The 12,868-nt window shown below is 37.7% G+C and overlaps 1 protein-coding gene across 1 annotated transcript; it reads left to right on the forward strand.

The window, feature by feature from the left end:
• Positions 1-4,968: 4,968 nt before the first annotated feature.
• LOC109216612 (protein NRT1/ PTR FAMILY 2.9-like) lies at positions 4,969-6,518 on the forward strand. The gene has a single exon (XM_019380780.1). It carries the CDS (start codon positions 5,878-5,880, stop codon positions 6,511-6,513), a length of 636 nt encoding a protein of 211 aa, XP_019236325.1. The 5' UTR covers positions 4,969-5,877; the 3' UTR covers positions 6,514-6,518.
• The last annotated feature ends 6,350 nt before the right edge of the window (positions 6,519-12,868 follow it).

Here is a 12,868-nt window from a genome sequence, read left to right on the forward strand (position 1 = left end):
AAGTATCCATTTATATAATCAAGAATGAATTCAATTATTTTTTATAAAATTACCCTTACTACATTATTACGTTCTCTTTTATTTCTAATCACTAACTACCGTACTACATTAAAAGAACCATGCAAAAAACTTGCTAATTTCCATAAAACCCATGTTTTAAAGACCAGCCGCCCTTAATGTGCTAGTCGGCCATCTCATGTCAAAAAGATAACAAGTGCATCCAGGGGCGGAGCTAGCTAGGGTGTCGGGAGTGAGTTCGGTCGAACTTAATAGTTTTGGTTCGAATTCGGTATTTATTTTAAAAAATACATTGAATATATATAAATGATTTTTGAATCCACCAACTTAAAATGATTTCAATCTCACGTCCATAAACTTGAAATCCTGATTCCCTCTTTGAGTGCATCTGGATTACTGGATATATACATGGGCATGCATATATATATATATATATATATATATATATATATATATATATATATATATATATATATATATATATATATATATATACGCGCGCATGCAGATATTTCCTGAGATTATGCAAACAATAACGAAAGGGCACACTCTTCTATAATATGTTAATGTTAATAGGGTAAGGTGATGCAATAACTGATAAGACTCTTAAATGAGCTGATGCATATAAATTAAACAAGTTTCAAAGCCACAATATTACGGGAGCCATGACGACTATAGAAACCGACTTCCCAACGCAATTCCAAAAATGTGCAATTAATCACCTTTGTAATATTACCACAATTGCTCTATCATCATTCTATACACGCTTTGCAAGTCAATTTTCAATTACGTTATGGAAAAACTATATATATATATATATATATATATATATATATATATATATATATATATATATCAAAGCTAGAAAGCTACTTTCTCCAAGTTAAGAAGTGAACACCAGAAATCTGTCAAATAATTTGAATGTGAAGATGACATAAATGTATTTTTCCTTCATTTCGTGTCCGGCTAAATGGTAGCGAACTTTTTGTCCATAAATATGTAGTCCACTGTCCACAAACTAAAATCTAAATTAAGAGTCCCCAGGACAGGGGTTTTTCAAACTTTGTGGGCTTATCCTTTTGCAGATTTTGGACCAACTTGGAGCCACAAATTTAAATGACAGTGGGATCAATGCTAGCAGTTTGGGAAATATCAAATCATCACGTTTCTCTTTGGTTGGATGGGAAATGTTCTTTACTATATATTAGTAAAAGATAATAGTGATAGGGCAAATCCATAAAATTCAATACCCTTTGTTAATGGGATATGCAAGGGCATTCAAAGTCTATTTTTTTTTTATTAATAACAAATAATATTTTACCCTATACACAATATAATTTTTCGGCGAACTACACATAACTTCGCCCTAGAGTAATAATTTACCCACATACTTACATAAAATTAATGAATGCATGACGCATGTTTTCATACATCAACCACTTCAATGCAAAAAATATAGACGGCATTGGACTCCATCACATTTTAGTTCTAAATCAATTCAACATCAACTTAAGGGTTCGAGTAGGTCAATATTATTACATTAATGCCCTTCAAATGTTGTTAATTTTACTGATTTAATTAAGAGCCTGTTATTCCTACGGTTAGAAGTCTTCGTCTTGAGGGTTAATATAGGTGATCTATCCTAGGGTTTAATATGGTTGATATCAGTCTTTTCCCATAAATGATAGTAGTAAGCATAATGATTATTAAAGTAAATGCTTAAAGTTACACACTTCTAATTAATTATAATCAAGACAACTCTCTTAAGACTTCTATTATCAAACGCTTTTCGGGAGGAGAGAATGAATCCTCACGTTAACATATCAATCCATCTGAACCATTAAGGAACACCCTTATCATTGTTTACCTCGAAAATACGAGTAACAATTAAATTTGATTTGTGATGTTAAAGATATGTGATTCAGTTCAATACCAATTAATAATCAGGAAATATAGAGCATAGATGAAAGAAATAAGTGAATCAGACCAGTGTTACTTAGCAGTATCGACCTCGAGCTCAGTGACCTCACCAAGAATAATAAAGCAAGAACAGTAAAGAGAAAGGATAATTCTGATGAACAGTAATCGAAAAGTAGAGAGTATATTCTTTTGCCAATGATTAGATGATCTTTACAAATGATTGGGGTCCCCTTTATATAATAGGGGAACCCTAAATAAGGTACATTTCCATTTACAGTAAGGAATCTTATTGGTACAGCTGTCTAACCGCCTAGTACGAAATTGTACAATTCTATTCCGGGATTTGTGCCATGATCTTGGGGACGTGGCAGGAATCTCGCTCATTCTGTTAGAAACCCATAACGGCATCATTTCGGGGTTGAGCATACTCGGCTTCGGCATACATCGTGCTTCAATCTTCGGGCATTACACTCTGTCTTCGAGCTCGAGTCTGGTCCATCGAGTTCGAACTCCACCTTACCTGAACTCGGGCCTTAAGGCGATCTCTCGACCCTGGGAAATCGGGCATCCCTGATTTCGACCGTATACAGATAGTCCCCGCATTTCTTAGAGTAAGACGATAAGAAACGATTTGAACCTCGATTCTCCGGAGTCTCTAATTATGATGTCATTCCCGTGACGTGGGCGTTCGAAGTGACCGAAACGTCCCGTCGGTTCGCTTCCCCAAAACATTAAATGCACGCCAGTAACGGTCGGCCACTAGCGTCGCCGAACCGTCGTTGCTCATCTATAAATACGAGGCTACCTCTTTAAATTGAAAACTTTACTCCTTCATCACATTTACTCTGATTACATCTCTTCTTCATCTCTTTCTCCTATCATCTGTTTTCACCACCTCTTTAATACGCCGGAAAACGCCAAGTTCTCGTAAAACACCACACTTCTGCTACCGTCTGTATTTCTTAGCTTACAATTATGGCTAAAACTTCGAAAATAGTTCCCAAAAAGAGAAAGCATCGTCTTCTTTTACTTTCCGGCTGGCCAAACCGGTGGCGCCGCCGGCTCTTCACGAAATCACCCCCGGCCCTTGTGTGATTAAAAAGAAATTCAATATTGAAAATTCCCCCGATATCCCAGGCCGATGCGAACATGTATCTAGATATATTAGTTCGATATCAAGGAAGTACCTCAAAGCCATGAAGAGGGACTACGGCTAGGGAGACGAGGTCGTGGTACAGATCCCAAGCCCCGAGAAAAGCATCACTACCCACGTGGAGGGATTTCTAAGTGTTTACACTTACCCCTTCACAGTGGGTCCCCTCGATCCGGTAGTGATCGATTTTTGCAAAAGGTACGAGGTTACCCTCGGCCAGATCCACCCCTCCTTTTGGCGCATCGTAATCATGTTGCGCTATTTTTCCGGCAAGGCCGAGGGATTGGAGTTTTCCCTCAACCATCTTATTCAGTTGTACCAGCCTCAGCTATTTCGGGGGCTTATCAAGCTTCAACGCCGATCAAAAAAGGCCTTCTTCGCTTGTAATGACGAGGACAAAGATCGGGGCTGGATGAGCCGGTTTATTAGAGTGAGGACCTCGGACGTCATCCCTATGGGGAAAATGCCTTTCCCGGAGAGATGGAACTATAATCGTAAGTGAATTCCTTTTTCAAATATCTATTCATATTATGCTTCCGTGTCTCATAATGCCTTTACCTTCTCTGTAGCTACTGCTTGGGTGCCCCACGCGGTTCCCGACCTCGAGGACTGGGTCCGAAAATTAGCTGCAACCTCCTCGTACGATAAGCGCAAATGGCGCGAATTATCAGAGGGAAAATGAGAGGCCAAACATCATGGCAAACTCTCTTCTCAGGTTTTTGATATTCTTCGTTTATTAATGGTTCCATGTCGTTCATATTTACTTGTGCAGGCATCAGAGATGTCTCTGAAATGAGGCCTGCCACTACTACAAATAAGACCTTTAGCGGCAATACAAATTGGCTTTAGCGGCAATAATAATAGCCGCTATATCTTTTACCGGCCATTAGTCTTTTGCCGCTGAAACCGGGGTCGGCAAAGCCTTTAGCGGCTTTTCTCGCAAAAGCTGGTAAACGGTATATTTTATTGTCGCTAAAAATTATTATCTTTAACGGTAATTATTTGCAGCAATTATAATGGCTACTAAATCCAATCCAAAACGGCTAATTATACTTCTTTAGCGTCCATTATTATAGCCGCTATATTCAAAATAATTGCCGCTAAAAAATCACATATTTTAGGGTAATTGTTTGTGGCAATTATAATGGCTACTAATCCAACTCAAACAGCTAATTATACTTCTTTAGCATTTTTTTTATAGCCGCTAAATTAAAAATAATTGCCACTAAAAGTTCGCATCTTTAATGTCAATTATTTTGTGACAATTAAAATAGTCACAATATCCCTTCTGAAAACATCTTAGTTTTGCCCTTTTAGCTTCCATTCTAATGGCTAATATGTTTAACTAAATTGCCGCTAAAAGTCAATATCAGTAACGACAATTGTTTTACATCAATTATAAATAGTTTAGCCACAATTAATAATAGTTACTACATTCGTACATAATATGACTCAAATAATAAATAATATTAATATTAATTCAAAAAAACATAATGTATCTCATCAATCTTAACAAACAAAAGGAAGTACTAATCAAAAATATTAATATCACAGTAATTTAAAACATAAAAATATGTTATTTAGACTAAATAGCTAATGTCATTATATAACTAATCCAGACGAATGATGATTTTCCAATAATTTCCGCAACTTTTCATCATTTTGAAATCTTTCACCCGCTAAATTATCCAACATCAGACGGTATGACCTGAAATTATAAAATAATTGTGTCAAAAGATGAAGTATAATGTGAAAAAATATCTTGAACATTTCATCACTGTTAGAGTAGCCAACTCTCTCACCTAACATCTATAAGCAAAAACAACTAAGCTAAAATATGAACATTTCAATCAAATTGATTAGAACCCAAACTTCAACAACTACCTACTGAAGCTTAGTAAAAACAGTTTGAGTCTTCAATCCAACAATCTTCTTAGCAGCAGATAGTCGAACCAACACTCAAATCAAACCAGAATTCAATCAAGAAGAAAAACTGAAAACAAGAATTAAGCAAATGCTTTGCAAAGTGCAACTTTGAGCTCCCATATCCGCACTTTCTCATCAACACAACTTGTTGCAACATATGTAGATTGCCCAAACCATAACAAGGAAGAGAAAAACCTCATATCCAAATAACAACAGCAGCATCTAAACGACAGCAACATCTAAATGAGCTGCTTGCACAACTGATTCAATATTGGCAGATGTATCAAATTGTGCACCTGTTACTGTTGCATTATTTTTGATTGATTGAGCAGCTACAGCTGATGCACTATCATCCTTTAATGCACCAGCAGCCTTAGTACTATTGGAAGCTCCTCGATCAGTTGCTTATCTTCCCCTATTAGCAGCAGTAGGTATACTTGCTGCTTGTGTAACCTGTTGATCTGCCAATTCTGGCATAGAAACCTGGGAATTAAGATATTTGTTTATGAAGTACTTATGTTTCCTTTTCCAAGTTGCTGCATTTACCCAATTTTTTCCAGGAGAGTGCTTGATCGTGATCAGTTCTGGTCTTCTACAATACAGAGCCTCTATGCTCTAAAGAATTTTAATGCTTCTAATGCATATATTTATTCAGGATGAGTATGTCCTATCATGCCCTTGGCCATTAGAATATATCCCATCCCCTTTAACACCTGATCCTATACTAAAACAGCATCTAAGCTAGCTCTTTGCACAATTGCTTCAAGAGTATCCAATATCTAACTATAATTATTCAAGTCCAAGGATACTTGCTACCAAGTACTTTCAAGATTCCAGCAGCATCTTACGCGGTCTTCCAAATGTTAAGCATGACCATATGGATACCTATTTATGACAGAATAATTGTACCATTTCTCCAGAAGATCACAAAGAAAGAAGCTGGAATAACAGTCCTTCAAAAAATGGGAATCGGCTTATTTATTGCAGTTTTCACAATGCTAGTATCAGCTCTAGTAGAAACTCGAAGAAGGAATGTCGCATTTAGCCACCCAACACTAGGCATTGAAACAAGAAGAGGTGAAATTTCAGCCATGTCTGCTAATTGGTTAATACCTCAACTAGCTCTAGCAGGACTTTCTGAAGCATTTACTGTCATAGCCCAAGTTGAGTTTTTTTACAAGCAATTTCCAGAAAACATGAGGAGTTTTGCAGGGTCATTCTTGTTTTGTGGATTTGCATTGGCTAGTTATATGAGTAGTTTCTTGATATCAGTAGTACACAAGACAACAAGAACATCAGATACAGAGAATTGGTTAGCAGAGGATTTAAACAAGGGGAGATTGGATTATTTTTATTACTTAGTTGCTGCTTTAGAGGTTTTAAATTTGGGATACTTTCTAATATGTGCTAAGTGGTACAAGTACAAGGGAACACAAAATGATCACAATCTTGAAATTGCCTTGGAAAAATTAGAACCCAATAAAACTCTAGTTTGATTTCATACTTTTTTCTTCTAAATAAACATACATACAATTTCAGCTGCCATGGCAATGTACATTTGATTCATGTTACACCAAATCTCACCCATTAGACTAAATATGGTGATACGTAATTACCAAACTAGCTTGAGCGAATACTTTATATAAAAATATTTTGTTATTGTTGATGTATGAGAATGTTAGATAATAAAAAACTAAAATTAGACAGATAAATAAAAGGAAAATTGAAAAATAATTAATTGTGTGACAGAACTTAACCGTATTAATAAATTCATTCATTTTCATCTAATTCATTTTATTTTCATATAACTGAAAAATATTTGGTGATGAACTAGAAATATGAAATTTATAATAACGTTAAGCAAAACTCAGTAAAATCAAAATGGTAATGCGAAGTTATAAATTATTATCAGAATTTGATCATTATTATTGTGAATATTCTATTAGAGTTAGATCAGCTCAAGTATGATATTGGTTTTCTAAAAAGTTGTAAATACAACTAGATCAAATTGTATAATATTATCCCAATGGCATAATTAGAAAAATTCCTAAACATCTTTAATTCAATAATAGAAAAAATAAACAGTATTTTTAAAGAAAAGATAGTTCAATTGCTTTTCCCTAGAGGGGCAAAGTTCGACTTATTAATGTCCATTTTTTTTTTTTTTTTTTTGAGAAATTACATATACTATCTACTAGTTTCTGTATAAACATCCTTTTCCTTTTTTGTCGTGGAAAAGAAATTTGGCGTTTCACGAATTAAGATTAATATGATTTCTGCTGATAACAATGGCAAAAGCCTAATACCCGCCATGGCATATGAGCAAATACGTGAAATATTCGCTGGTTGTCCTTTTTCATCTATTTAGTAAATAATTCTCTTTTTATTTCTTTTATAACTGGATCTTTCCAATATAATATACTGGAGTATTTTTTCGGATTTTGAACAGTATTTTCATTCAGATTTATCTTTACATGAAAAGTGGCTAAATTTCGATTACTTTTGAAGTTGTGGCTATTTGTTCACATCCAATTTTATCCCTCCTTTCTTCCAATTAAATTCTCTTGAGCTTCTAATTTATTATTACATCAAATAATTTATTTTTCAATACTATTTTCCATTTACTACAACTATTATTGTTATTATTACTACTACTACTAGCACTATTATTATTATTATTATTATTATTATTATTATTATTATTATTATTATTATTACTACTATTATTATTATTACTATTATTATTATTATTATCATCATCATCACTTCTACTACTACTACTACTACTACTACTACTATTATTATTATTATTATTATTATTATTATTATTATTATTATTATTATCTACTTAACATTACTATATATAACATGTATATCTAATTTAGAAGCTCAAAGAAATGAAAAGAAGAGACTAATTTTCCACATACAAAAAAAGAGGCCCGATTAAAGGGCAATTTCAGAAATCTCATTCGGCCTTCTTTAATTCTAATTCAGCCCAACTTTTCAACTTCAATACCCAACCAATGTACTGACCCATTAAGACTTTCATGGAAAATATTTTTGTAACGACCCGACCGGTCGTTTTGAGCTCTAGCGCGGCGTTCAGCAGTCTGAGGCCATGAGCAGCTTCATTTCAGGTATTATGACTTGTACGCGTGATCAGAATTGAATTGCGGGAAGTTCAGAGTTGATTTGGGAAGAGAATGCTCATTTCGGAAGCTTAATTGAAAGAATTAACTGGGATTGGATTTTTGAGTAAACGACCTCAGAATCGGGATCTGAAGGTTCCAGCAGGTTCGTATGATGATTTCGGACTTGGGCGTATGCCGGTTTGGGTTTTGGATAACCCGGGAGCGTTTTGGCGCCTATTGTGGAAGTTAGCATTTTTGAAGAAATTTCATAAGTTTGGCTTGAAGTGCATTTCAGTGTTATCGATGTCCATTTGGAATTCCGAGTCTGTGAATAGCTCCGTATGGTGATTCTGGAGTTGGGAGCGCGATCGGAAGTGAATTCGGAGGTCCGTAGGTCATTTTGGAGTCATTTGGCTAAAGATAGAAATTTGAAGGTTTTTGAGAAGTTTGACCGGAAGTGGACTTTTTGATATCAGGGTCGGAATCCGATTCCGGAAGTTGGAGTAGGCCCGTAATGTCGAATATGACTTGCGTGCAAAATTTGAAGTCAATCGGACGTGATTTGATAGGTTTTAACATCGAAAATAGAAGTTTGAAATTCTAAAGTTTATAAAGCTTGGATTGGAGGTCGATTCGTGGTTTTAGCTTTGTTTGATATGATCTGAGGCCTCGAGTAAGTCCGTAACGTGTATTGAGACTGGTTGGTATGATTGGTTGGGGTCCCGGGGGCCTCGGGTGGATTCTGGGTGGTTAACGGATTGAAAATGGAATTTGTGGAAAGCTGAACTGGCTGGTTGCTGTCATAACTGCACCTGCGAGAATTGTGCCGCAGGTGCAGAGCCGCAGAAGCGGCCAAAGGAGCCGCAGATGCGGTTTTGGGCTAGAAGAGAAGGGACCACTGATGCGGTCATATTTCCGCAGGTGCGGGACCGCACCTGCGGTGGAGAAGTCGCAGAAGCGGAAATAAGGGGGCCTGGGAAGGACCGCAGATGCGGTAGAGTGGCCGCACCTGCGGAACCGCAGAAGCAGTCATAGGACCGCAGGTGCGGAAATTGCTGGAGGCAGAAGGGTGTTTTAAAATCGGGGTTTGAGTTCATTTCACCCATTTTTCTCTTGGTATGGGCGATTTTGGAGAGCTTCAAGTGGGGTGTTTCATCATCATCGACAAGGTAAGCTAACCCCACCTATCTTGAGTTAAATATATTGATTTTGTATGGATTTTAGCATGTAAATTGGTAGAAAACTTGGGGTTTGAGGAAAAACCTAGGAAATTTGTATTCCTGGATTTTGACCACGATTTTGGGTATGGAATTTAGAGAAAATTATATATTTGAGTTCGTGAGGCTATGGGTAAACTTTATCTTCGAAAAATTTCGGATTCCGGGCACGTGGGCCCGAGGGCATTTTTGTCAACTTTTCGATCGGGGTTAGGAATTATTATAAATTGGATTATAGTGAGTACCTTAGTATATATTAATGGGTTTACATAATTATTGGCTAGTTTTGGAGCGTTGTGCATCGATTCGAGTCTTCAGAAGGGCGTGGAATGCCGGTTATGGATCTTCGGAGCGAGGTGAGTCTCCTTTCTAACCTTGTAAGAGGGAATTGTCCCCATAGGTGAATTAATTGGTTATGTGCTCCTATTTGTGGGGGCTACGTACGCACGAGATGACGAGAGTCCGTGCATAGCTACTATTATGCTATTGTCCGGGTAGTCTAGGACCCAAAAGCATGCTATATTTGGATGAATTGTAAACTTATTGACAGCTCGAATTGCTTAAACCACATCGAATTAATAAATAATTTCAAAAAGTATTAAACTTCTTTTCTTACATTGTTAAAAGAGAAAGTGGCTTTTATTTGAATAAATATTCCCCGATAAATTCTTAATTGGCTATCTGAGCATGTATTTCTATGTGTACCTGCATCGCACATATGATTCGCGAGCAGGGGGATTGTTTATTTCATGTTGACCGCGTCGCATGGATAGTTCGCGAGCGGAGTAATAGATACATCTATGCTTAGCGCCATTCGACCCTCGGCAGTGCACAGTTTATTTTCTGTTGGAGCGGGTCGTACGCCTCGGCATGATTTGCGTATGCTTGTATTGCTGCCTTGAACTTATTGAAGTTGTTATTGCCTCTTCATGGCTTGAGAATATTTGGATTAATAATGAAAAGGAATTTTGGGGAAACTTTCTATAAAAGAAATAATTATTTACTTGTTTCCTCCTATTGTTTTAAAAATCATGTTTATAAGAGTCCACGATTTAATGAATTATTGACATCATTATTTGACCACTAGTAAGTGTCGAAGTCGATCATCTCGTCTCTACTTCTTCGAGATTAGACGGGATACTCATTGTACACGTTGTTTTCGTACTCATACTACACTTCTGTGCATTTTTGTTGCACAGGTATATGTAACTCTAGCAGCCTACTGGGCGTAGCAGCACGGATGATTTGGGGATTAGGTGAGTTGCATTATTCGAGGCGGTCCGCGGCTAGTATAGTCCCTTCCAATATATTGTATTTACTTTCTGTCCACTGTATTCCGGACGGATGTTGTATTATATTATTTCTTAGAAATTGCTCATGCACTTGTGACATCGGGTTCTGGGATGGTTTTGAAATATTTTGTATTGATTGCTTATTATTTAATTTGAATTGAAGCAGTTGTCTATTTACTTATGAAATTAGAAGGAAAAATCTGGGTTTTCGAAATTGTCTAAATTGGAATCTAATTAAGTATTTTAGTTGGCTTGCCTGACAGCAGTGTCCGGCGCCATCACGACCCTTAGTGGATTTTGGGTCGTGACAACATGGTATCAGAGCACTAGGTTCCTAGGGTCTCACGAGTCATGAGCAAGTCTAGTAGAGTCTCGCGGATCGGTACGGAGACGTTTGTACTTATCCTCGGGAGGCTGCAGGACTGTTAGGAGTACTTCCCTTCTTGATTCCTTATCGTGCGATTTGATCCTTGGAGGCGTATGCCTTTAATTCATTCGTACTCAATCTTATGCGACGCGAACCGCTTGTTATAAATCGAAAATTGAAGAACCGTAATGGTACTACAGATGTGATACGGGATGTTTCTCCCGGTATAGCTGATCGGATTATTATCGTCGCTTTATGGAAGAATATTTTATTGTTTCAGCCCAGTAGCGGTACTTCTGAGGGCTCTGAGGCTAGGCACAAGTTGCCATGATGCTTATGAACTATTGTTCTGCAGTATTGATATGATGGTAGGACATCTGCCTACTTGTCGGGAGGTGAATGACTTGATGGGAAGTTTACTTAGTGCATGATTTAGAGATTCGGTATTTTATTTCCGGCGGGGAAAAGGCAATCGGGCTGAGAGTGTTCAGGTTTGGGTTGATGGGGTAACGGGACTTGGTATTTGTGAGCGTGGTGGAGTTTTTCTTCTATGATGAGGTGTCATTGTCCTTATTGAACGTACTAAGCTTGCCGGTGTTATGACCTTCTACAATTCGCCTTTGGGGCAAGCTATTGTTAAATAGTATTGAAAATGCGGCTGTCAGATATCGCAGGGTGCGGTAGTTCAGGATTAAATCGGTGTTTCTAATGTCGACGGCTCGAGAAAGATGATCTTCAGAAAGGTTTATAGTTAGTAGCGATGGTGGGTACAAGTGCTACAAAGATAGATTTTGTTAAGGCAACAACTGAGCAGCAAAGGATGAGAAAGACATGTGGGAAGTGTCAGGCGGTGGCTAAAATTTCTAGAAGGCCGAGTATAAGAGGCCAAGGTCGAGTAGTCGACTAAAGGGGTGGGTTTCGCCAAAGTGGGAGAGTTTGGAGTGATTTGGGAATTTTAGTGATTGGTGGTTTGGGCCTACGGATTAATTTGAAGTATGGGCTATTATGCGGCAGGAGATTTGATATAACGGGAAGGAGCTGCTTGAATAAAGAAGGATACAACATAACTTTGAATTGGAAGAACGTTGGCGCACGTTTAATTGATGTCCACGAGGGGTGAATGGACTCGTGCAGCTAGAGAGAGAGCTCGGACTCAGGATGGGTTATTGACGTCGTAATGATTGTGCCCCGTGCAGCAGTGTTGGGAGATGTCGGGGAGTGATTTCCACAGGTGGGTTATTCCTGTGAGCAGTTTAGCGGTCGCGTGGTTGGTGAGGCTTCTGCGAAGAATTCTAGTGGTTATACAGCGAAGATGTCGGTCGTGCAAATGTGGTTGATGATTCAGAGTATAAAAAGGGGGTTTTACAGTAAGATTCCAAGAATTTCGGCGGTTGATTGCACAAGGTTACGTCAATAAGAGATAAAGAGTCCTGGTGAATGCCAGAGTTGTGTAATAATGGCTTCAAGCTAAGTGGGAGAGTCCCACCACCTATGATTGGGTTGCATGGTTAACTACTTGCGAGGTTTCTGGTTATTACCATATTGATGGGTTACTCCAGCTACAGGAAAAGAGCATAAGTGGTAATTTGAGCAAAGGAATTGTTAAAGGTGTGCTATGGTTGGCCTTATTGGCTCATGTTCAGATTCGGAAGGGATTCAGGATTCGTGCTTTGTATAGATGCGGGTTCCAAGGGAAGTGATTCGGTCGGGTTCTTCGCCGAGAGGGTATTCATGTGATAGAAGATTCATGGAGTTTATTAAATTCGAGGCCAAGTAAGAACGGGTGGCTCTCAGCAACGATCCTAGTGAACTCAAAAGTTAAAGTGCGATGCCTAATGATTTCG

This window comes from Nicotiana attenuata, unplaced genomic scaffold (assembly GCF_001879085.1).
Source record: "Nicotiana attenuata strain UT unplaced genomic scaffold, NIATTr2, whole genome shotgun sequence".
Taxonomy (NCBI): Eukaryota; Viridiplantae; Streptophyta; class Magnoliopsida; order Solanales; family Solanaceae; genus Nicotiana; species Nicotiana attenuata.

Excerpts from the sequence above, each read along its gene's own strand:
- LOC109216612 (XM_019380780.1), top strand. The coding sequence starts at position 5,878 with ATGTTAAGCATGACCATATGGATACCTATTTATGACAGAATAATTGTA.